The 27,570-nt window shown below is 38.0% G+C and overlaps 1 protein-coding gene across 1 annotated transcript in view; it reads left to right on the plus strand.

The window, feature by feature from the left end:
* LOC124756167 (dynein assembly factor with WDR repeat domains 1) overlaps positions 1–27,570 on the plus strand; it is a 72,952-nt gene extending 45,382 nt beyond the window's left edge. The window contains exons 6-9 of the mRNA XM_047249049.1: positions 5,656–5,785; positions 7,238–7,397; positions 20,787–20,924; positions 27,373–27,570. Of these exons, the coding sequence (XP_047105005.1) occupies positions 5,656–5,785; positions 7,238–7,397; positions 20,787–20,924; positions 27,373–27,570 (626 nt within the window). The remainder of the gene's footprint in view (positions 1–5,655; positions 5,786–7,237; positions 7,398–20,786; positions 20,925–27,372) is intronic.

Below are 27,570 nucleotides of genomic sequence, written 5' to 3' on the forward strand. Positions count from 1 at the left end.
CCTTTACACATGGCCAGAATTTATCTGAGCTTTGTGAAGGATCATTTGACAATATAGCCTTGTGCTTTGTTTTACACCTCTTATGCAATGGGCTCCATTTCTTTAGAAGTTTATTTACAGTGACTATAGACCATGGAGGGTCCCTACCATTATTAACTGTTCCACTGGGCACATACTATTCAGTGCATGGTCAAGTATTTTTTTAAAGTTGAGTTCTAGTTCCTCTACATGCTCCTGTCCTGTGCTAAAAGTTTGAAGTTCCTCATAGAGATATGACACTACTGCTTTTTTATCCAGTTAACTGAATGCATATGTAAAATAAGGAAAAGGCAACTGCTCATGTGTAGCACATAACAGAAAAGAGCATCCACACTAGCTTTTGAGTGCTACCTCTTTTTCCAGCGATAGTACACACATTCAAAAACATAATGACACAGACACCCAAACACACACTCCGTGACCACAGCAAGACTAATTTTCTCTCTCTCTGTCTGAACAACTCTGTAACGCCCAATGGTACTGACCATCCGCTGTGTCATCCTGAGCACATAGGCATCACTGGATGTGGAAGGGGAAAGGCATGTTGTCAGCACACCACTCTCCTGACCATTCTCAGTTTTTGTGACTGGAGCCACTACTTCTCAATCAAGTAGCTCTTCAATTGGCCTCAGAAGGACTGAGTGCACCCCACTTGTGACAGCACTTGACAGATGCAGGTGTTGAGCCATCCATTTTCTAGCCTAGCCCAACAGTGCTTAACTTTGGTGATCTAATGGGAACTGGCAAAACCACTACCAAAAATAATTATTGACACTCAGTTATTGAAAGCAGTTCCCTGAGCTGATGGAGATGGGGAGGGTGTAGGGGAGAACTCAAGGTGGGGGCAACAGGAAAGAGGCAGGTCTTAGGACAGACGACTTTGTGGCTGTACAAGAAGATGAAAACATTAACATTACAGAGGGCACAACAAGAGATGTAAGAAGAGGGAGATGGGGGCAGGGTGTAACTGAAGGAGGAAGAGGAGAGGGGGGATAAGAGAAAGTTGGAAGTGAAAAGGGAGAAAAGGAGGGGAGAGAGAAGGGAGAGGGGTTGAAAAGGGGGAGAGGAGAAAGAGAGGGACAGGGAGAGGTTGAGGGAGAGGGAGAGGGAGAGGGAGAGGGAGGGAGGGAGGGAGAGAGAGAGAGAGAGAGAGAGAGAGAGAGAGAGAGAGAGAGAGAGAGAATGCCCATGGGGGGGGGGGGGGGTGAGGAAGGGTGGTGGAAGAAGGTAGTGAGTGCATGGTCTGGATGGAGAAGGTGTGGTGTGTACAGAAGAGAGAAACGAAAAGGGAAGATGGGTCAGATGGAACAGGTTAGCAGAACTTTAGGCCAGGGAGACTGTAAGAGTGGAGGGTGTGTTGGAGAGACTATTACAATCTGCATAGTTCTGGGTAACTTGTGCTGGAAGGGAGTACCCAAACAGCCTGCAGAGTGAAGCAGCTGTTGACATCATTTGTGTTGTTGTATGCAGCGTATTTGGCAACTGGCTGGTCAAGTTTGCACTTTGCCACAGTTTTGCGGTGGCCATTCATGTGATCAGACAGTTGGTTACTTGTCATGCCGTTCCGTAATAGCAGCATAGCTGATTTATAACATGGCTGCTTTCATAAGTGGCCCTGCCTTTTATTGGGTAGGAAATGCATGTGACTAGATGGCAGTAGGAGGTGGTGGCTGGGTGTATGGGACAGGTCTTACACCTAGGCTCACTACAAGGGAATGACCCATGGAATGCAGGATTGGGAGTAGGACTAGATTAGGGATGGACAGAGATATTCTGTAGGTTGGGTGGGTGTCAGAACACTACTTTGTGGGATGTAGGTAAGATTTTGTGTAGAATATCCCTCACCTCAGATCATTGAAGCCCTGATGGACAATGTGGTTGAGATTGTCAAGATCAGAGTGCTGGTTGGTGGCTGGTTAACAGGTTTACTGGTGTCAGAGAAGGAAATGGCATGGGAGACTTGTTTATGGATGAGCTGGATAATACATTGTCTGTGAGTAAAGACTTTGGTAAGTTTATCAGCATATTTTGACATCTCCTACTTTCCACTGCAGATGCAGCATCCACAGATGGCAAGGCTATAAGGAAGAGAGTTTTTGACATGGAGTAGGTGAAAGCTGTCAGGATGGAGGTACTGTTGGTGGTTTGATGTGCTTGACCTGGACTGACATGTTTTTGGATCAATGTGAGAGGTGGAGATTAACGTCTAGGAAGGTGGTCAATGAGTTGAGAAGGACTAGGAGAAATACATTTGGGGTGGGTGTTGAGGTTATGGAGGAAAGATCAAAGATAGTCCTTGCTGTGAGTCCAGGTCATGAAAATTTCATCAGTGAATCATGCCTTCATGCCTTCTCCCACCAATCTTCCTCTCTTGCCATCACTCCATGTGATCATTCTCCCTCTCCCTCCCCCACTCTCTCCTCCCCTTTTACCTCTTTTCAACCCCTCTCCCTTCTCTCTCCTCTTCCTTTCTCCCACTTGATCTTCTCCCTTCTCTTCTCCCCCCCCCCTCCTCCCTGTTTATCCTCTCAGTCCCCCTCACCTTCTTCCTACGTCTCTCATTTTACCCTCTGTACTTTTTTCATCTTCTCGTGCAACTGCAAAATCATCCATCCAAAGACCTGTTTCTTTCCCTTGACCTCCTCCTTATGTCCTTCCCTGCCCATCCCCACCTCCATCAACTCAGGCAACTGTTTTCAGTAATCAAGTATCCATAATTAGTCTTGCCATGGCCACAGGAGTGTGCATTTGGGTGTCAGTATTGTTGTGTGTGTGAATGTGTGTATCACTGCTGGAAAAAGAGATAGTGCCTGAAAACTAGTGTGAATGTTGTTTTCTTTTATGTGTTGCTGTGCTTCATGCATCGATCTGTTATAGGTGAGAGGTTGCCTTTCTCTTATTTTATGTATTGCTCCATCCAGGAATTTCCATTATTGTTAGTGAACATTATATCTTTCTACTTGTTTCTATTGCCCTTTTTTTTGTACTTTAATAACCATTGTTGCCTCAACCACGTCATGGTTGCTGATACCAGTTTTGATGTAGACATCCACAGACAGGTTAAGTATGCTTTTTTGCTATTAGTTTTAATATATTTCCATCATGAGTGGGGTTCTGAACTATCTGTCCTAAGCAGTCTTCAGAGAAGGCATTTAGTAATATTTCACAGGATTTCTTGTCATACCTATCTCTAACAAAACTGTAACTTTTCCCAATTGGTTGTTGTATGATTAAAGTCTTCACCAGTTATTACAATTTGATTGGAGAAGTTGTGTACAAGCAAACTGAGGTTTTCTCTGAAGTTTTTGGTTACATCAGAAGGAACCGATTGCAATTTTATACCCACTCCTGGTAATGAATCTTGCCCACATAGTCTCACATGCAGCTTCTACTTGTGTCTCAGTGAATTTTAATGTCTTGTCTATTGTAACAAATACATCACATTTCCCATTCGCCATGCTTTTGATATACAATTAAATTTTCCCAAAACCTCAATGCTGTCAACTTCAGGTTTTAACAGCTTTCTGTACCTAGTATAACAAAAACTTGACTACTTTTCAGGAACATTTCAAACTCGCCAACAATGGTCATCTGGGGTAGTGTGTTATTGCTGAATACTATGCAGTGCCGTCATCAGCAGTCCATGCTTCCCGGCCAAGGCACAACTGAAACACAGCCATTTGCGTTGTGGGGTTAATGGCAACCTGTATATTGGATGGCAATTCTCTAGTTCGGCTGCTGCTAGCCTCTGACCAAAGGTGTGGTATGACACAGAATGTTGCAAGGAGTCCATTACTTGTTCTTGGATGGGAAATGAAGATGTGGAGGGGTTACAATGTGGCTGGTGTATGGTGCAGTGATCCTCTCTTATGTGTGTTGTGGTGGTCAGCTCTGGTTGACTGGAACCTTGACAACGAGTATGCTTGCCCTCATGTAACTGAACATCGGGTAATTGTCATATCCAAGTGCCCCAAAAATCTGGATATAGCATGTTTTGACTAACTGGCCAAATGGATACCCACAATCAGATCCTTTCCAAACTCTGTCAGGCACTGACAATGTTGTTTCACATGATTACATGGCATCTCTATGACTTCCACAGTGATCACTCAACATGTGATGCTGTTCCTGTCCATTATATACCCTACCAGTTCTGGTAACAACATTAAACATCAGCAACGATAACACACACTGGTGACCATTCTGCCTGTGACAGAGAATTTAAACTTAAATCATTTACTTAACCACTGATGATGTGTAAGTGGACGAAGTTAGTCGCTTCACCTTTTTTGTCAGGCACTGTGTGAGACATCATGGACCACTGGAATATTGTATTGTATAATGTTATCAGAATACTCACACTTTGGATTTTTATGAAACTTTATTTACATACTATAAATTAATCTTATTTTTTGCTACATAAGCAATGTAAAATGATGGTCCCATACGGAAGTAACCAAAATCTGATGGGGGTCATTGTTTTCATACAGAACAGCACAGCACACAGTGCGAGCTGATAATAGGCATAAAAATAAAGCGCTGGTAAGATTTATGTCAGTTAGTAAATGTTAGAAACATTTGCAATTTTTCTTTTTTCTTGCTACAGCTATTACTTGAGTCGCCCATCCCAAATTCCATGTTGAGAGTCTGCCAAAAGGATCTAGTGAATGTGCTACTGATTCATTGATGTACATTGTTGCCACTTCCTCAGTGCTTAAGCTACATTTCATAAGATTTGACACATTTGTTAGAAATTTGTCACATTATTACAAATTTAAAAAATTATATAACATAATGATTAGTTTTAATATTGTTTGGCTGACAATGTGCATAGTATTACATTGTGAAATAATAAGTACATAGTGTGTGCAGTGACTGGTAGTTAGAGATGAATGGACAGTGTAGCACTACCCTTTTATATTATTAAATGACTTTTTGCAATACAATACAATGGTATTTTACAACAAGAATGCATTGAATGTAGTTCTGCTGGTCTTGTACTCAGCAGGATGGCTAACGTTATTTAAGTTTTCAATGGCTTCAGTACATTACTGGAGGCAAATGCTGGGATGGTTCCTACTATTAGGCCACATCTGACTACCTGTCCTACCTTTGTCAACTAGACCTGTTGGTATGTAATGGCCTGCACATATGAAATATGTTCTATTTTGTTTGTTTTTAAACCATAACATGATGGCATGACCAATATCCATATAAAACTGATCCACAGATGAATAAAACAATGACATTTGCCTCATTCCTCATGGCTCTCTTCCATGATGGGACTTGCAGAACTTGATGAATGAATTAATGTAAAATTACAAGGAGAGAGAATGGTTTGTATTGTTAACTTCAGGAGGCAACATTCCAGTTCTGTCAACAGACACATTTGAATATAATTTGTGCCTCCTTCACATCCTTTCAAAATCCATCCCTCTTTCCTCCCTGAGGAAAGAACCAACAGTTCAAAACCTGGGTATAGTTTTCTCTACTTTTAAATATGTCTATTGGCAGTACTGAATGTTTGCCTGCTGTCACATTCTAATTTTACAGTTTTTCCAAGTGATGAATTCTCTTTTTGATACATGAATAAATGAACTGTTTTCACTGTTTTAGGGCAGGAAGTTTCTGTTCTAGAGGGTCATACAGGAGAAGTTATAGCCTTACAGTTCAACAATGATGGATGTCAGCTACTTACAGGTTCTTTTGACAACTCACTCAAACTGTGGGACGCCAGAACAGAAAAGTACGGCAATTTTTGTAGTTTAAAAGAATAAGCTTTGTTTGTAGGTAAAAGACTTACGTTGTTTATATCAGATTTTATTAATATTTACATTTATATAAGCATAGTTCTCATTCTAATTATGCATTTATTAGGATGATATAGAGATATTTTATTTCTTTGTGTTATGACTTGATATGTGCATGGAATCAGTTAATACATGACTACATTGTTTTACAGATTCAGTTATTTTGATGTAATGTGGACAGACTTTGACATTTAATTAGAATGATCTTCCTCTTACTTTTTTAAAACTTCTTAAGTAAGTTTTTGATTGAGTGAGATGGCACAGCAGATAAGACATTGGACTTACATCAAGGAGAATAGTAGTTCATATTCCACCCAAACATCCAAACTTAAGTTTTCCTCAGTTTCCTTTAATCATAAACGGGATGTTAGGACAGATTCCTTTAGAAAAAAGTAAGGACTATTTTCCCCTCCAAAGAAATTTGTCATTATCTCTAATGATCTCATTGTTAATGGGATATTAAACCTTAATCCTTTTCATTCAATGAAAATCACAACTATATCATCTGGTAAGCTTTTAAATGGGCATTGTTACCACTAATGGTCTGTTTCTCTTTTTCTCTGCTGTAACTTCTTTCACTGCTGTCACTATTGTTATAATTTCATATGTCCTCCAACAGAGTGTATTACTACTTCTATCTGTAACAGACATAAAACACTAAGACCATTACACCTAATGATGGCGAATGATTTCCTTCTGAGTTTTACAGCAATTATACTTTCAATATAAACTTCATTTATTGCCCTATAGCATGTGATAAAACTGAAATTTAATATACAGTAATGATAAACACTCTTTCAGTGTGGTAATATTTCAATAATTGTTTTTGTGGGTTGAAATACTGCTCTATGTAACTATCAGAGAGTTGCTTTGAGTTTGGTCTATCATTTACTTCTCAGTAAAGTAATTTATCATTAATTTTATGTATTGTTCTTTCTCTAACAGCGTGTCTATTTCAGTGCAAAATTTAGGTATTAATCAGCATGACACAATAAAATTTACATCAGACACCTTGAAAAGAATTACATTCACCATGACTGGGAAAGAGACAGGATCTCAACTACATTTTTTTTTAATTTCTTGTAGTAAGAGTCACATTATCTATACATTTTTTAAATGATATCATGTTTGTTTTAAACTGTGACTGATTTTTAATTCATTATTGAAATTTTGGGATTTCTGACATTTTCAAGCATAAGACTTGGTCTCATATTATGTCATAGAAATAGGGTAAAAATAACATTCTTGTAGGATTTTGTTACTCTTGATGGTAATATAGTCATTGGTTATTATTAATGACATAAATAGATTTGTTATTGACATGCATGTAACTTACATTAAATATGCATTTTTTTTCTTATTTTTAAATACACAACAGTTTTCTGCAGGTGCATTGGTACTATGCTTGGACACAGTGAAGAGATCAGTTCATGTCAATACAATTTTGACTGCAGTCTTATTGCCAGCAGTTCAATGGATAAAACAGCTAAAGTGTGGGATCCACGATCAATGTCATGCATTGCATCCATATCAGGCCATGATGATGAGGTACATCTATTAATTATGTATATCAAACCAGAACAAAAAGGTAGACTGTTGGTAATAAGTAGTGGCATTCATTTATAGGTTGCATCAAGTTCTTCTGCAAACTCTACACCTCTTCCTTCATTTTTTTTCCACTACACAAATAGTTTTCATAAAAGCTGAACAGAGGAGAGTTCTCTTATATTGACATGCTTCAGTCATAGTTATCTTAGAGCTCACTGCTTGGATAGTTTGAATGGTATATTCCATATCTTCTCTCCATTACCCCTTGAGCAGGTGTGCTGATTTCATAACATTTTGTATACACTTAAAGAATAGCTGTCTTTTACCAAGGTAAACATGTATGGGCAAAATTATAGATTAATCCTAGTTTTGTTCAACAGTGATAAAATAAACTTACATAATATGACCTACATCATTTTTAATGAAGCAATAATAAAATAAACTTTCATTATATCACTCTGTTTTTACATACAACTGTTAGCCCAGATTAATGTCCAACTTGAAGCATCAAACAGTGTCGTTGTATCATAGCCCAGCCAGTTCCTTATTTGATAACTAATTAGCCCATAGGCAACTGCTGCATTGTGGGATTGTGCTGCTAGGTTAGAATTTGGGTCATTTTCTTGTACTGATCGTAATTTTTTTTCATCTAGCTTCCTGTTTATTTTATATTACTTCTGCTCACTTGGATGTATGATAAAACAATTTATCATTGTTTTAACTGAAGTAATAATGAAGGAATAGGCATGGGTTCATAATTGTAAAACAACAATGAAACCATATAAGACAGTGTTATTTGTGGTTGGCACACTTAATACATAGGCATGCCCACTCGAGGGTTATCTGAGCTAAGGAGTAGAATGTTTACACAAGTAGTATCATATGTAGCTCCTTTCTTTGTATTTGTCTTATCTCAAAATATTCAGATTTTTTTCTTATGAAGTAATGAACAGCATTATTTCTCCACCCCCGAAAGTATTTTAAAATAAGTACTTTTTTAATGTGACCATTTGAATACATTATGATTAGACTCTCAGTACATAAAATTGTAGGTAACTGGGTTAAATACATTGGTTTATTCCTTTATTTTTTTAATGTTTTGCTGTTTCTTGCACTTATAAGGCACTTACCTTGTGTAACGGTCTCAGACTGATGAATAGTGGCGTTCTGTGAGCATATGAACACCTTTCTACCTGGTCATCACAAAATGAAAACACGCCAGGGCCTCAAATGCTTGACCCTGACAGTAATAACTGCTCATCCGATAAAACATAAACAACTAGGTAGCAAAATAAAAAGGATAATGGAAAGTATCTGATGAAATAAAAATAAAGGAATGAGTAAAGATAACCCATTCACTGAACAGTGCAGGCATTGAGCATTTTACAAGCACAAGACTGGAAACATCGCTGACCTACTGGACAATGTCCTTCTTCAAAGCTAACAGAAACACACATACTCATGCACGTGCATAGCTACGTTGGCCAGACAGCTTTGTCCTAGCACTGCAGTCCACTGATATGTGTTGAAGTGGGGAATTGGTTGTAAAGGAAGGCAGGAGAGTTAGAAAAGAGGAATAAGGAGAGTGTGAGTGTAAATTAATGAGTTGAAGTGGGTGTTGTGCGACATGGGTGGAGACGAGTGTGGCACAGGGATTAGAGAAAATTGAGGCCAGGAGGAAAGCTGAATCAAAGGATCTGTTGTAAGGGTATATCCTATTTACATTATTAAGAGATGGCAGTACTGTGGGAGAATCTAGGTGACACAGCTTGTAAAGCAGCCATTAAAGTTGGATATGTGCTTAGCAGCATGTTTTGCCACTGAGTGGTTGATATGAATTTAGCTTTGGTGAATTTTTGTCTGTAGAGAATTACAAATTACTTAAGAATAAAAGAGGCAACTCACTGGAAGGCAGAAGCGCTGCATTGTTGACAGATACACAAACAAAAGGTAATGAGCTTTGCTTTGCTAGCTTTCGGAATGAAATTCCTTTCTTAAGCTGTTGGAGAAACATGCATGCATGCACACACACACACACACACACACACACACACACACACACACACACACACACACACACACACACACACACACGCTATTGAGTGGACACTGAGGGGACAGTAATTTACCTTAGTTTTTTCCCATTGTCCTCATTCAATATGTTTCAAATAGTTGTGTGCTACCATCTCACTCCCTAGTCTGTGAAATCGCATGCTCAGCCATCTGCCACCTGCCCCTCTATCTGTATCCCTAGCCAGCCCATGGGTGGCTCCATACCCTCCCACGAGTTGCTAGATTCTTCCCCCCAACCCGCTCCCTGCCTCCCATCTCTCTTCATCCCTCACCCCACCCCAACCTACACCGCCACCTCGCCCCAGTACATTCACTGTGGGTGAGGAAAGAGCGAGCAGTTGAATGATCTCAATGTAGGGAGACAGGCGTGTGCATTTATCTGTGTGTGTGTGTGTGTGTGCATGTTTCTCCAACAGCTTAAGAAAGGAATTTCATTCCGAAAGCTAGCAAAGCAAAGCTCATTACCTTTCGTTTGTGTATCTGTCGACGATGCGGCACTTCTGCCTTTCAGTGAGTTGTCTCTTTATTCCTAAATAATTCATTATTTTCAACCAGAACTTTTGGTGCATTATTATTTTCCTCTAGAGAGTATTTTGTGTACAAACAGGAGATGCATAACTAATTTGAGAAAAATCTTAATGAAGGTGTTTTGCAGGTACTTTACTCCAATCATTTTAAATTACTGGGCACACTGGAAATCAAAATCAGGACTACTCCTCATGGCGCATGTGTGCCGTTTGACTGCTTGTGGACTCAGTTATTACTAATGCTATTAATTTAACACAGCACATTTTATTTAACCAGAAGATTACTGATATGAAATATTATTACTACCTTTTGCTAGAGATATTTCAAGTATTAGATGGATGTATGCGGTTAATTTCTATGCATCACAGTGCTGCAATAGGTTTGATCATTGACTAGCCAGTAATTAATATATGAAATAGTGCATACACATAGAGCAGGTCTTCCATATTGACCATGTGAGACATGTTTTCTTAATTAGAAGCAATGTCCTTCAGAAAAAGAGGAATGTTAAACCCTAAAATACAACTAAAAGAAGAAACAGAAAAGAACATTGGACATTTCATGAACATATTCATTACTACTATTAAATAGCATAAATTATAATATTCAGTAATAGGACTATCATATAGATAACAAAATGTAAACATCAAACAGAACATTAGGAATTTAAAAAGAAAAACAAAATTCAGGCATGCATCGATGCAAGAGGACGTGCTACTGGGTATTAGAGGTACCGGTTTGTACAGCAATCTGGACCACCACCTCTGGAGGTGTCACTGTATGGTGGTACAACATGCAATGTGTGGTTTTCATGAGAAATAAAATGGGCAGAAATGATGTTTATGTTGAACTCTATTCCAGTTTTCCGTACAGGTTCAGGAACTTTCGGAACCAAGGTGATGCAAAACGTTTTTTGATATGTTTATATTAACCTAATTACAACAAATAGACCTGATCTCTTTGAGGATGGCCATGTTTAAACTCGTGTCAATGCTTTTGAGGCATCTGGAGTAACAATGATTACCAAAAATAACAAAGGACAATTAAAACCAATAAGATGATTTACATTTTCAGTAAAGTAGACAAAGAGGAAGAACTGAAAACATTTAACTCTGGGGAGGAGCTTGGAGAAGGTAACTGGCAAAACAAAGGATAGATGTGTACCTAACAGGAGAGTTTACAATGGGAGAGACTCTCCATGGTACATTGTCTTAGGGAAGATATTTCAAAAGAAACAGTAACTTCTGCACAATAGGTATTCAAATACCCATGGAAGATGGAAAAACTGAAATTGAGAGTTGTAATGCTCTGAGCACTATGGGACTTAACATCTATGGTCATCAGTTGAGAGTTGTAAAGCAAAATCAGAAATGCTAAACTCCATGTAGTGACTCATGAAATATTATGAAACAGGTAGGTTGCTACTCACCGTATAGAGAAGTGATGAGTTTCAGACAGGCACAGCACAAAGACTACTAAATAATTAAGCTTTCAGCCAAAAGACTTTCTTCTGAATTAGACAACGTACACACACACATTCATGCAAACACAGACTGTCCTTGGCAGCCAGAGACAGTGGTCATGTGTGTGAGCTGCATTTATATGAATGTGTTTGTGTATGTTGTCTGATTCAGAAGAAGGCCTTCTGACCAAAAGTTTATTTTTTAGCAGTCTTTCTGTTTGCCTATCTGAGACTCAACATCTCCTCTGTACGGTGAATAGCAACCTATCCTTTCCATAATATTGTCATTATTCCATCTGGATTGTCCATTGTCTGGCTTAGGGAATCAGGTAGGTACAGTATTTCTTGACTACCAAAAATCATGCAACTCAGTGAGGGACAGTGTTGTATCTTGGAACACTTTTCAGATTTTCACCCTCGTCAGTCCTGTAATAGAAGTTTAATATATTTTCTAATTTCATTTTGAATTGATAGCAATCACTTTATGTGTGCTGGAGTCTTTCTCTACAGTTACAAAAATTACTGCAGTAAATCTGAAAAATGATTCCAAGGTACAACATGGAACAAATGCTCTATTCAAAATTAAAATGTTGCAGTCATGAAAATCTTGTTGATACTGTTGTATACATGGAAGAAGCCTGGAGATACTGACAGGTTTCAGATAGATTATATAATGGTAAGACAGAGATTTAGGAACCAGGTTTTAAATTGTAAGACATTTCCAGGGGCAGATGTGGACTCTGACCACAATCTGTTGGTTATTAGATTAAAACTGAAGAAACTGCAAAAAGGTGGGAATTTAAGGAGATGGGACCTGGATAAACTGACTAAACTAGAGGTTGTACAGAGTTTCAGGGAGAGCATAAGGGAACAATTGACAGGAATGGAGGAAAGAAATACAGTAGAAGAAGAATGGGTAGCTCTGAGGGATGAAGTAGTGAAGGCAGCAGAGGATCAGGTAGGTAAAAAGACAACGGCTAGTAGAAATCTTTGGGTAACAGTAGATATATTGAATTTAATTGCTGAAAGGAGAAAATACAAAAATGCAGTAAATGAAGCAAGGAAAAAGGAATACAAACGTCTCAAAAATGAGATTGACAGGAAGTGCAAAATGGCTAAGCAAGGATGGCTAGAGGACAAATGTAAGGATGTAGAGGCTTATCTCACTAGGGGTAAGATAGATACTGCCTACAAGAAAATTAAAGAGGCCTTTGGAGATAAGAGAACCAATTGCATGAACATCAAGAGCTCAGATGGAAACCCAGTTCTAAGTAAAGAAGGCAAAGCAGAAAGGTGGAAGGAGTATATAGAGGGTCTATACAAGGGCGATGTACTTGAGGACAATATTATGGAAATGGAAGAGGATGTAGATGAAGATGATATGGGAGATACGATACTGCGTGAAGAGTTTGACAGAGCACTGAAAGACCTGAGTCGAAACAAGGCCCCGGGAGTAGATAACATTCCATTAGAACTACTGACGGCCTTGGGAGAGCCAGTCCTGACAAAACTCTACCATCTGGTGATCAAGATGTATGAAACAGGCAAAATACCCTCAGACTTCAAGAAGAATATAATAATTCCAATCCCAAAGAAAGCAGGTGTTGACAGATGTGAAAATTACCGAACTATCTGTTTAATAAGTCACAGCTGCAAAATACTAACGCGTATTCTGTACAGACGAATGGAAAAACTAGTTGAAGCCGACCTCGGGGAAGATCAGTTTGGATTCCGTAGAAATGTTGGAATACGTGAGGCAATACTGACCCTACGACTTATCTTAGAAGCTAGATTAAGGAAGGGCAAACCTATGTTTCTAGCATTCATAGACTTAGAGAAAGCTTTTGATAATGTTGACTGGAATACTCTCTTTCAAATTCTGAAGGTGGCAGGGGTAAAATACAGGGAGCGAAAGGCTATTTACAATTTGTACAGAAACCAGATGGCAGTAATAAGAGTCGAGGGGCACGAAAGGGAAGCAATGGTTGGGAAGGGAGTGAGACAGGGTTATAGCCTCTCCCCGATGTTATTCCAGCCGTGTATTGAGCAAGCAGTAAAGGAAACAAAAGAAAAATTCGGAGTAGGTATTAAAATCCATGGAGAAGAAATAAAAACTTTGAGGTTCACCGATGACATTGTAATTCTGTCAGAGACAGCAAAGGACTTGGAAGAGCAGTTGAACGGAATGGATAGTGTCTTGAAAGGTGGATATAAGATGAACATCAACAGAAGCAAAACGAGGATAATGGAATGTAGTTGAATTAAGTCGTGTGATGCTGAGAGAATTAGATTAGGAAATGAGACACTCAAAGTAGTAAAGGAGTTTTGCTATTTGGGGAGCAAAATAACTGACGATGGTCGAAGTAGAGAGGATATAAAATGTAGACGGGCAATGGCAAGGAAAGCGTTTCTGAAGAAGAGAAATTTGTTAACATCAAATGTAGATTTAAGTGTCAGGAAGTCATTTTTGAAAGTATTTGTATGGAAGTGAAACGTGGACGATAAATAGTTTGGACAAGAAGAGAATAGAAGCTTTTGAAATGTGGTGCTACAGAAGAGTGCTGAAGATTAGATGGGTAGATCACATAACTAATGAGGAAGTATTGAATAGGATTTGGGAGAAGAGAAGTTTGTGGCACAACTTGACAAGAAGAAGGGACTGGTTGGTAGGACATGTTCTGAGGCATCAAGGGATCACAAATTTAGCATTGGAGGACAGCGTGGAGGGTAAAAATCGTAGAGGGAGACCAAGACATGAGTACACTAAGCAGATTCAGAGGGATGTAGGTTGCGGTAGGTACTGGGAGATGAAGAAGCTTGCACAGGATAGAGTAGCATGGAGAGCTGCATCAAACCAGTCTCAGGACTGAAGACCACAACAACAACAACAACAACTGTGTTTAATAGTCTGTTACATTGTTATTCTACTACACACCAGTAGTTGGCAAGTGAAATCAAATTAAGAAGTAGTAGTGTCAAAAACCTGTTAGAAGTTAATAACATTTTGAAATAGAAGTTACTGGCAACTAATGCAAATTTCAGTTTTTGTGACAGGGAAGACTGTTAAGCCCTTAGGGAAACTCAGTTCATTTACATATGTTCTAAGGTAGAGGACCATTGTCCATTTCAGGGTAAAAGATGGTTTGTGATTGATGAAGTATGGGTTAACAGTCTGCACTTTATGTAGCTACTTTTAAAAATATACAGAATATTAATCGTCATAAACCTCTGTAACTAAACAATTAACAATGTCCTCCAAACAGCTTTAATATATCATACAGCACTTAAATATGTGGACTCATAGTATGTACAAATGCTGCACAAACAACCTCATGTTTCGTAATAATGAAACAGTAGAAATTCCAGGAACTGATTAAGGCAGTGTCCTAATGCTTGTACCTTCAAGTTATTCAAGAAGTAGTCATTAAATTGAAACACTGACAAGGAAACATCATGTGTTCCTAGGTACACTATCACCCAGGCACTACACTCTTCTCTGCTACATCTTTGTTTTTTGATAAAAATATGATGAAATAGTGGTAAGAAAAGAAATATGTGACTGGATCAAGGATTTCTTGATAGGGAGGACACAGCATATTATTTTGGATAGGTAGTCTTTAACAGATGTAGAGTGCCCCAGGGAAGTGTGTTGGTACCCTTGTTGTTCATGTTGTATGCTATCAACCAGGGAGACAATATTAATAATAACCTAAGACATTTTTCAGATAATGCAGCGCTATAAAAAAAAACAGCTGCACAAACATTCATTCAGATGCAAATACACTTCTCTAGTTTACCACCAGATCGTATGGTGTAAATCACACAATATTTCATCGATGCAACTGCTTGACATCTTGAGGTAATGGTAGTTGATGCTGTCACTGCTGCAAGATATGACTGATGATAATTGCATGTCATCATTGGAATTAATCAGGCCTTGAGCTGCCAATATGCATGCGAGGGAAGACGCTTGCTGTTAGAGGAAAGTGGTGCTTTTAGTGCCCATGCTGGGTGCTGCAGATAGGCCTTCCATAGCGCTGTGGGCAATGACAATGCTGCCAGACACTTGTGTGGTTAAAAGCTGAATTAAATCTCAGCAGTGCATTGTGTCGAGTCATGAATTGGAAGTTCTTGTTTTCCCTGTTTGATTTAATGGTAGCCAGTGCTGGATTCCGGTGGTGCTTAACTGAAAACCTGCATCCTTATTGATAAAATTGTTTGCCATATGGACATGTCTGGCCTCCTTAACAACATAATGACAGTAGGGATGAAATTTCAGTCTTTCTTGTGAAACATATGATGCCCTGTGCTCAGGCAATGCTCCGCTACCGCTGATATATCAGGTTGCCCCAGGTGTTTATGACAATGGTGTTCAATGCAACTTTCTTACATGGTTCAGCATATCTGCCTAATATAAGATTTTCCACCTTGTCAAGGTATCTTATACACACCACATTTCCTATGAGCAAGGTCATCTTTTACCGAGCACAATAAATTCCTCAACTTTGCTGGTGGTCAAAAAACACACTTGATGTTGTGCCCTTTGAGAATTATTTCTGTTCTTGTAATAGAGATATGACAAACTGGATGTTCCTTCTACAATACTGCAGAAAGACTCTGCAGGAATGTAGCCACTGTATGTGATGGCTTGCAGGAGCAATTGTCATAAGAATGTATGGTCGCAAGAAGACTGGGCCTCATACGGCCATGTGGCACTACCAGGAGGGAAGACAAGTATGTTTGGTGTGTGGTAGTGGTGCATTGTTCTGCATATTCAGCAGCAATTTATGAAGCAGTTGGCACCACAGTGACATAATGAACTTGTACAAATTGGTTACTTCAAAGACAGCTCTTAGCTAGACACCCTGTGGCATGCATTCCACAGACCCTAAAGCACCGCCGATTGTGACTTCAGTGATGCCAAGTTAGAGCTCATTAGAGGAAAAGGCAGAGGTCTGTTGTCCTTTCTGATGAAAACTGATTCTGTCTCAGTGCCAGTGATGGTCATGTGTCAGTTAGGAGAAGGCCAGTTGAGACCTGCAACCAGCCTGGCTGCATGCTAGACACACTGGACCTACACATGGAGTTATGGTCTGGGGTGTGATTTTGTACGACGGTGGGTGCACTTTTGTAGTAGTCCCATGCAACCTGACTGCAAATTTTTACATCAATCTGGTGATATCGACCTTTTGCACTGTCATTCATGAACAGAATTCCAGGTGGTGTTTTCCAAAAGGATAATGCTTGCTCACATACTGCTGTTGTAACCCAACATGCTCTACAGAGTGTCAACTTGTTGCCATGGCCTGCTTTATCACTAGATCTGCCTCCAATCAAATACATAAAGGGCATCATCAGACAATAACTGCAGCGTCATCCACAAACAGCATTAACTCTCCCTGTATTGACTGACCAATTCAACAGGCATAGAACTCCAACCCACAAACTGAAACAGGCACCTGTGCAATACAATGCATGTACGTTTGCATGCTTGTGTTCAACTTTCTGGTGGTTATACCAGTTATTAATGTGCCAGCATTTCACATTTGCAATGCCTTATCTTGCACTTACATTAACCTGTGGTCATGCAATTTTAATCACTTAAATGTGTTACCTAGACAAATATATTCCCACCATTTCATTACTTTACATTAATTACATTTTGGTGTTATGATTTTTTTTCCTATTAGAGTATGTGTCTTTCTGCTAGCTAGTACTTACACAAGAGGAACATTGGCAACCTAACAAAAGGAAATTGCAGACATAAATAAGGGCTCTGTTTCCAGAATGAGAAGGTGGGAGACGAGGTACTGGCAGAAGTAAAGCTACGAGAACAGGTCATGAGTCGTGCTTGGGTAGCTCAGCTGGTAGAGCACTTGCCCAAGCAAGGTAAAGATTTAAGGACTCTGCTGCAGCTTGACCAGCTTTACCTCTACAGAGATGTTCAGTGATTTAAATTGCTGGCTATTAAGATCGCAACACCTTGAAGGTTGTATACAACAGATGTTAGACTGCCCTGAAGTTTACCACATTCCTGAATATGCAGATGATAAGCATTTCAGTACAACAATAAAGAGTAGGTAGTACAGCCTTCTACTTTCTGAATTTGAGGAAAATAACACAGCAACTTTCTCTTTCAGAAATTGGATTTGAATGTTGTTTGTTTGTGAAAAGATCATGTTATGCTATTTTTTTTTCATTAAAAGTGATAAATGTCTACCAGCTTGTGGTGGAATTTGACAGTGGAAGAACTTTGATCTATCTATATTTTGGGTTATCATTCCATGATATTCTTGCTTTTATTGGTTGGGATCCTGTGACAGTCATGTAAATGTGGAAGCAATGGGTTGAGGAGGATCAGCTCGACACTATGCATATCTTGAGACAGTAAAGGGGCTTGTTTGTAGCAAGACAAGTGTCCATGTGGACAATACAAGGATGTCTGGAGCACTACGGGCTGTCAGCACCGTGTCCGTAGTTGCAGCTCTCGTCAATGAAGCAGAAGAGAGACATGTTGACAGTGGTGCATCCAATGCAAACACTGGACTCAGCAGTGGCACGCTGCTGTCTTTTCAGATGAGTACCATTTCTGCATATAGCATTTTGATGCCCATACCCATGCATAGAGGCTCTGAGGCAAGTGAACATTGCCAGATAACATCTATCATCGTCACACGAGCCCAGCATGTGGCATGATGATATGGTGTGCCATTATGTACGTGACAGTCACATGTACTATTACATCAGATAGCAAAATGAAATCATATTACCACACGTTTTACCTCAGGGTTAATCTATTATACCACACAGAAGTATTTTATTTATGTGACTATATATTACTTTGATAGATAATCTATTAATTGTGATTTTAATTGCCAGCAATGTAAACAGGAAGTAAAAAGTGCTCTGCTAATTTTGTGGATGATCAATATGTTTGCTTTTATTTATTTAAAATTTGAATTAATACATAGTCACATAAATAAAATGCTTCGGCTTGGTATAATAGATTAACCCTGACGTATCAGGCGGGAAGGAGGTCCGGCTGGGATGGTACATATTTTAGGCTCATAAATTACAGCATCTGTTTCAGTATAACATTACATTTGACAGAAAATTTCTAAATAGAAGGCTGCAACGTGCATTTATAGATGACATGATGTGCACATGTAACTATGTGGCTCGTAACAATTCGGTCCTTGTTCATGTCTCTCAATATATAATCACTTGAGAAAATGTCAGAACATTACTTTCAGTTTACCCAGCATTGCTTGGTTACTTTTTTATCCCAACTTTACAAAACATAAAGATATGGGAGAACTCTTTCTTCCCAGTTTAGTTCATTCTGGAAAGTCTAACAGAATTCTCTTAAATGTAAACATGGGCTTCTGCAGCTGTTGTCACAGTCAATAAAATTCTTCTGGGTTTGAGGGTGCATTGTCAACTATAAAATTCCGACATATTGGTGACTGTTGCAAGGCACCTTCCTAACTGCTGAATGAGCAGTTAGCAATACACCCTGAGGAAGGTGCCTTGCGACAGTTGCCGAAACATCGGAATTTTATAGTTGACAATGCGGCTCAAACCCAGAAGAATTTTATTGACAGAGTTCTCTTGTAGTAGGCTTGGATTTAAATATCATTGGAACTGTGTGGAGCCTATGGGATCTCACTATCACATTTATTCATTCCATTTAGTGAGTCAGATGTCTACTAAGTTTAGTTGAAATTATTACTACAAAGGCATGCTGAAAAGTAATGCTTCTTAATTTTCTGTGTGAAAACTCTGAAACGTTTTTAAATAAAACTAGCACTGTTATCATTTTACATATTTATTCTTCTTGTCTACATATTTATTTCTCAATATAATTACTTTGGCAGCAAACACATTTCTCCCAACAAGAGACCAGTTTGTTGTTACCATCACTGTAGAATGTTTTGAATTTATTGACAGAGCCACAACTTCACCTCTGCTTGCACCACTTCATTGCTATCAAAGTGAATCTGTCAAAGGTGTTCTTTAAGTTTTGGAAACAGACAAAAAATCAGATGGGGCTCATTTGGCGCTGTATGTTGGATGATTAATGACAATGAACGCAAGGCATCAGACTGTTGCAGGTGCCACAGCGCTTGTGTGTGGTCTGGTATTGTCATCCTGAAGGAGGTGGTGCTCCATGTGTGGATGAATTCTTCAAATTCAAAACTTGACTACAGCACATTGGTTCTCATGCACTGAAATATTTGTGTTACACACTGCCCTGTTACCCACTACTATTCAGAGCCCTCTAGCAGCCGAGGGCTGTAAATATGTAGACATGAAGAGTAAAGATGTAGGATGTTAATAATATTTGTTGTATTTAAAATGTGTTAAGAGATTTTGCATAAAAATTAGGGGGCATTTCTTTTCAACATGCCTTCATAATACTTCAGTTGATATCTTGGTAAGTCATTGTGACTGCCACTTGCCAAGCTTAACGATTTTATTGACATTATTTTTTGTTTTTATTTTTTAAAATTCTAAATCATATGTGTGTCAAGGAGCCATAATTATAAAACAGTGAGTAAATAGTGTAGTTCTAGTTTTCTTTCTCACTATAAGAGTAAATACTTTTAATAGTTTACATATCAGACTTACCTTAGGTGATGTGAAGATTTTAAACTTGTATTTCAGTTAGGTGAATTAATGTATTTTGAGAAAAAATGGAACTTTTACAGGGCACAAGTGTATGACACCACCATATGAAAACAAGAGCAAAGATCTTAAAATTATAAATTCCTGAAGTCAGTATTAGTTCATCTTAAGTTCAAAGGAACATCGTTATTGGACATGGGTATAATATTTACAGATTCATGGTGTTATTATGATGCCCATGTTTCAACTGATAGGTGTTGCTATTCCATTCAAGCTGGATGTGGTCTTTTGCACAATGCACTGTGTTTGACCACCCTTAAGTTCTGGATGTTTAAACTGGGACTTGGTCCACAAGTGAAATATGAGTCCACTGTTGTATTGCCACATCTTTTTGTTTCTCCTCCTTTAATCCCTACTTCCAGAGATTGAGACACAGACATTGTATACTAACTAAATTCATACCCCACACAGAAGCAGCATCCATCCCATGCCCATACCTACTGAGGGAACTCATGGGAACATTGTTTAATACCCATTGAAACAACACTCTGCCATCCTTTCCCCAGTAGTTTATAGGGTAAAAAGTGAATGTAAATTATGCTTTATTTATTATATTTTCTCAGCTGTAGTTAGGTATCTTCAATATTTCCTGTTATGTGACAGCAAAGTTTTTACATCAGCAACCATTCTACTCTTAGGTGTTGGAAATAGCATTTGACTCTGCAGGGAGACGGCTTGCTACAGCAAGTAGTGATGCCACAGCACAAATATGGGAAGTTAAAGGAAATCTAATAAAACTTGCTACTATGGAAGGTCACACTAAGGAAGTATCCAAGGTAATAAATAATATTAGAAAATCTTTCTTAATTATTTTTGCAAATACTAGCAGCTTCTAAGTGCTTAAGCTCCTCACAATGCAGACTTGAATTTATATTTACAATGTGTGGTCAGCAAAACATAGACAAACGACACATTTCATTAATTCTCTGATTTAGTGTATATGAGATACACTCAGTTTTGTGACTGTTTACATTTAAGAGCCTAGATGTGATACTAAGTTTGTAAAACAGATACTGATAATCAGCAGAACAATTCTTGTGATAAATTTATTAGAGATGAAGCACAATCTCAGGTTGACAGAGGTGGGTAAGCAATTCACTATGCCTTGCTGCCATCACTAACATTCAGTGATTTAGAGGAATTATAAAACTGAAAACTCCATCCGAACAGGCCATGAAGACCCAACAGTGCCTACTGGTCGCTACGTCATCTTCAGTCCACAGACGTCTCTGGACGTGGATATGGAGGGGCATGTGGTCAGCACACTGCTCTCCCAGCTGTATGTCAGTTGACAAGACTGGAGCCGCTACTTCTCAATCAAGTAGCTCCTCAGTTTGCCTCACAAGAACTGAGTGCACTCCACTTGCCAATATGTCAGCAGACCACATGGTCACCCATCCAAGTGCTAGCACAGCCTGACAGCACTTAACTTCGGTGATCTGATGGGAACTGGTGTTACCATTGCAGCAAGGCCATTGGCTTAAAGGAATTATGGGAAACCTAGTATGGGCTGATTAGATTTACAGCTGAACTGTCTTCATGCTGTATGCAGTTTTTGGATACAATATTTAAATTTTTCCTGATTTGTGAAATTCAAGCCTAAAATGTAGGAAACACTTTTGAACTAATCATGTATATAATTTGGAAGGTCTTTCTTGCCAATATCAATGCTGTCTGCACTTTTAAGCTTGATTCCCAGAACTTTGTGTGTCTTCTGTGTCTTCATTTTTATAATTTCCCTAGTAGATTTTGACTTTTTACCATACAGTCTTCTTAAGTTATCTTTCCTCAGCATTGTTGCCTTTGATACTACGTTTTGATATATCTTCTCATTGTATTTACATATTTTATAAATACAGGATCTGTGAACATTTTGGTTGAAGTGGTGGTATTAACATGGTTTGAGCCGCATCTTTGTGTTCTTGGTAGTGCATAAGTTTGTCATCTCAAACTGAAAACTTTTTTGGGTATTGTGTGATGTTAAACAATGATGGATGCAACGCAACTGTTTTAGATTCACTTATTCCCACACTTAAGAAACCAGAATTGGTTTTGTGGGACAATGACCAATTCCTAACACTTATATAAATAGAATCACTTATATAATAGAATCAAGAGAACCGGGCTAGACCACAAAACCAGTGAGTTTCAGTGGCAATACTTGTTATATATCTCATTCCACTAATCACAGTTCATACAAAACACAGTCAGTTGAGCACAGTTCTGGATGTACACCACAGACATTCAGTGTTACACAGGTTCACAAAACATATCCATGAAGTTCAAAGTTCAGATAGGCACACATCATTTGTACTGGGATCAATCACAGAAGTTCACACAGATCTTCACTGACGCATAATGTAGACAAGAAAAATGATGTGAGGCTGTTAATTGTTCCATATCAGATGGCGGACAGACTTTTAAATCTTTCATTGCATAATGTGATCCAAATAAGCACAAAGTTGCATTGAAATGTTAACTATCTATTTTCTACGTACTGGTTATTCTGCATAATTGTGGATACTGACACAATTCAAGGTCAGGCAATAATCTGGTTTACATAATAAGTAATTAGTTAACAAAATGCAAAAGACTGCAGAACTATTTTGTGTGTCTACACTGAGAATTACCTAGTTATGAATACAGTTGCCATAATTGAAATTATGATAATTTATACAATGTCATAATTAGTTGCTTAACCAGTTAATAAAGGGTGTCATTTGGCCCATAAAAATTAAGGAAACTAAAGTGTGATGGTAAACTTGAGAATGAGACAGTTGTAATGGTACAATAGAAAATAGAAATTTTGGGTGTGTCCAGACTTCAATACTAATTATCTTTTAAGTTAACTAGTTTCCTGAAAATTAAAATATATGACTGTCACTTCTCATGTCATAGCTTTTTAATGGTGTGTGTCAACATTTCCAAAGCTACTGATTAGCTCAGTCAGATCCTATCATTACCTGCCATTATGATAATTTCAGTTATTCAGTGCTTCTACTCAATATGGTTTCACTAAAACTAAACACATCATTGTAATCATCATCATGACAAATTATCAGAATAATGAATTTGCAACAAATATTGTCTGAAAACATTTTGACAGATTTGCACATACATATGGTAACTAAACTCAAAACGTAAAATGAGAAAGAAAAATTATTAATAGGAGTACAACAACAGCAGGTGGAAGAGATTCAGCTTGTGTTCTTCTGTTCACCCAAGATATAAAATTTGTCAGAAAGCTTTATGTTAACAGTTCCAGTGGTGGTGATCTTCAGTAAATACAAGAGAGTTATAGAATGTAGAAACGTAACATAACAGTGATGGAAGAATGAAAATAACATGAATGACATCATGGACTTACTTAGGGAAACATGAATGCATTTGTTCACAAATGGAAATGTGTTTTTTGACAGCATTTCTGCAGACTGAGTAACATATGAATACCAACACTTATGGTTTTTATAGAACCTTCAAAAACATACTCTGACAGAGAAGAAATTAAACAAATCATCAAAGCTTTCAAACTCAGCTAAGAAATAAATAATGGCATCATAAGAACTGGACACTGAAAATATATTGGTGATAAAAGTCAACAGATAATCAACATTGAAATGGGGAAACTAAAAATAAAAACATCCTCCCTTTTCATAAAAAGAGGTAACACAGATGTAAAAATCTTATATTCCCTTCTCTATGTAACTCATAATATTACTTTGAAATCTCCTCAGGCTGGAGTGGGGAAGAATTGAATCAAAAATTTAGAAAAAGGCAAGAAGAATTCATTTGGAGATGCTTGTGTGTTAAACATATCATAAATCTTGAATGTATCTTTTTACAATGAAAATTAAAAGTAAGAAATTTGAGGTGACACTTTTTAATTTCAAGGACAGCAATTTCAACGATTATCAAAAAGATAAGAGCAGTAATTCAATAGACTTCTTTGATAGGTAGTGAATCCAGAATGAAATTTCCACACTAATTTCAAACTTCTTTGAAGTAAGTAGATGTGTTACTGAGAGAGTCCTATGCCTCAACAGAATACTCAAGATAAGTCATCCATGTGTGATGCAAGGAATTCATTGGTGAAAGGGATCAAGAGCATAACAATAACTGAGAGTCTTGCATTCTTAATTGATCTTTCAATTTACTTTCTGGCTTAGAAGCTTCCATAAAAAACAGATCACCATCATCAAGCACATTCATTAGGGTGCCAACATGTCCCTTTTTATAACACGTATATTATGAACACAGATCAGTGTCCAGAATGTTAGGCTGGACAAAAAGAGAGAGACAGACAACCAAGTGGATAGGACTCAATATCATCTTGAGTTCAGGAAATTTCAACATGATGGGACTACTATTTTTGTATACTTAAATAACAGTCAGTATCATGAATACAAACTGAAACTATATGGCACACTGTTTGATCTTAAGTTATGTATCTAGGGGACTGTCTCACACTGTAGTCTGAAATCCAAAAACTGAAAAAGAATGTTATGAGCATCCAGTTAACCTTATTGGTAACAGATTTGTTTAAGAAACATAAAGTGCATCGGGAAACATAAAGAACACAACCAACTCAAAAAGAAATGCAAAACATTGCAAGACTCAAGATAAGTGAATGAGAGTGATGCTTAATGAAGCTGTGTTAAAAGTTCTATTTTCAGTAAGTCTGTTAGTAATTATTTATTAATCTGCTGAAATGCCAGCAGTATTTGCACCTATTGATTTCAGGCACTTGATCAGAATGTGTAATCCTGCTACTTTGGTATCTGACAAATCAGTTAAAATTTTTGGTAGTCATAAGAAGTGTGATGTAAAGTAGGAATGCTATGAGCATCCAGTTAACTTTATTGGTAACAGATTTGTTTAAAAAACATAAATTGCGTCAGGAAACATAAAGAACATAACCAGCTTAAAAAGAAATGCAAAACAATGCAAGACTCAAGATAAGTGAACGAGAAGTTGAAAACTAGTAGAAGCTGACCTTGGGGAAGATCACTTTGGATTCCATAGAAACGTTGGAGCGTGTGAGGCAATACTGACCCTACAACTTATCTTAGAGGATAGATTATGGAAAGGCAAACCCACGTTTCTAGCATTCGTAGACTTAGAGAAGGCTTTTGACAACATTGACTGGAATATTCTCTTTCAAATTCTGAAGGTGGTAGGGGTCAAATACAGGGAACGAAAGGCTATTAACAATTTGTACAGAAACCAGATGGCAGTTGTAAAGAGTCAACAGGCATGAAAAGGAAGCAGTGGTTGGGAATGGAATGAGACAGGGTTGTAGCCTATCACCAATGTTATTCAATCTGTATATTCAGCAAGCAGTAAAGCAAACAAAAGAAAAATTCAGAGTAGGAATTAAAATCCATGGAGAAGAAATTAAAAGTTTGAGGTTTGCCAATGACATTGTAATTCTGTCAGAGACAGCAAAGGACATGGAAGAGCAGATGAATGGAATGGACAGTGTCTTGAGAGGAGGATTTAAGATGAACTTCAACAAAATCAAATTGAGGATAATGGAATGTAGTCAAATTAGATCAGGTGATGCTGAAGGAATTAGATTAGGAAATGAGACACATAGAGTAGTAGATGAGTTTTGCTATTTGGGGAGCAAATAACTGATGATGGTCAAAGTAAATAGGATATATAATCTAGACTGGCAGTGGCAAGGAAAGCGTTTCTGAAGAAGAGAAATTTGTTAACATCGAGTATAGATTCAAGTGTCAGGAAGTCTTTTCTGAAAGTATTTGTATGGAGTGTAGCCATGAATGGAACTGAAACATGGACAATAAATAGTTTAGACAAGAAGAGAATAGAAACATGCTGCTACAGAAGAATGCTGAAGATTAGATGGATAGATCACGTAACTAATGAGGAGATACTGAATAGAATTAGGGAGAAGGGGAATTTGTGGCACATCTAGACAAGAAGAAAGTATCGGCTGGTAGGACATGTTCTGAGGCATCAAGGGATCACTAATTTAGTATTGGAGGGCAGCGTGGAGGGTAAAATTTGTAAAGAGAAACCAAGAGATGAATACACTATGCAGATTCAGAAGGTTGTAGGTTGCAGTAGGTACTTCAAGATGAAGAAACTTGCACAGGATAGTGCAGCATGGAGAGCTGCATCAAACCAGTCTCTGGACTGAAGAGCACAACAACAACAACAAAGTAGGACATTTCTGTCCTTTATATTTGGAGTATATAAAATATGTGGCAGGCAGAAACAAAATGCATTGAGCTTCAGGAATAATCTTTCTGCTCTGACAGGCGCCCACTTCTAGCAGTGTTGGATATGGACCATTTTCTAATCTCAGAGCTCAGTATGTATTACCCAAGTACAGGTGTATAACTGATTAAACTAGTAGTGTATTTTCATCCATCATTAGCCTAACTGCAGGATCTCTAATAACCATCATCTAAATGTGTATAATTGTAAACATATTTGTTTGTAATACTGAATGCATACTGGAAGATGATAATCCAAAATGAAGAGTCATACTTACACTAGTCATAGTTATACTAGCAATAATTTTAAAAATAATGGGTGCCAATGCTGCAAATATTAATGTGAATCTCAGGTTCTCATTAACTGAGGGTTGCTTTAAGATGTGCACAGAGAGAGGGGGGGAAAACTATACATTTGCTTGCTTTCCAGAATTCTTTTTGTCACCTGTTTACTTTCTAGTTCTTTTATGAAGAATTGTCAGAGTTTTTAAAACTAATAATTAATGATTTAGCTTTCTGTACATGGTACTCATTTGATATTATTTGTTGCACCAGCTGCATTTCAGCCTCCACCCTACTTTTTCATTCAATGAGATGGTTGCATTCCAGTCCGAGCTCCTGGAGATGGTGGTCACATGTGTGAGAGGTGTGCTTGCATTTATGAATGTGTGTGTGTGTGTGTTTTTCTTCTGAAGAAGTCTTTGGCTGAAAGCTAAATGAGTAACAATCTTTTCATTGCACCTGTCTGCAAGTCAACATGCCATCTTTATGTTGAGTAGATATCTATCCTTTCTATATTGTTGATATTGCAACCTGGAGTTTCCGATATTTGGTTCCACCCTACATTAATCACATGTAGAATGTGACAGCAGTGTGTCTGCATAATATTACAATGTATTTATCATGTACTCCCTATTATAATGTCAATGTAGTAAAAAAAAAATACAATGGAGTGCTGATATGACATTGTTCATTGTTGCAGGTGTGTTTCAATCCAGCAGGTTCTCAATTACTGACAGCATCTGCAGACCATACAGCACGACTGTGGGATTCAGAAACTGGGAAGTGTCTACAGATTCTTGAAGGGCATAAAGATGATGTGTTTTCTTGTGCTTTTAATTACAAAGGAGACATTATAGTTACTGCATCAAAAGACAATACTTGCCACATATGGAAATAA

The sequence above is a fragment of the Schistocerca piceifrons genome, chromosome 1 (genome assembly GCF_021461385.2).
Source record: "Schistocerca piceifrons isolate TAMUIC-IGC-003096 chromosome 1, iqSchPice1.1, whole genome shotgun sequence".
Taxonomy (NCBI): domain Eukaryota; kingdom Metazoa; phylum Arthropoda; class Insecta; order Orthoptera; family Acrididae; genus Schistocerca; species Schistocerca piceifrons.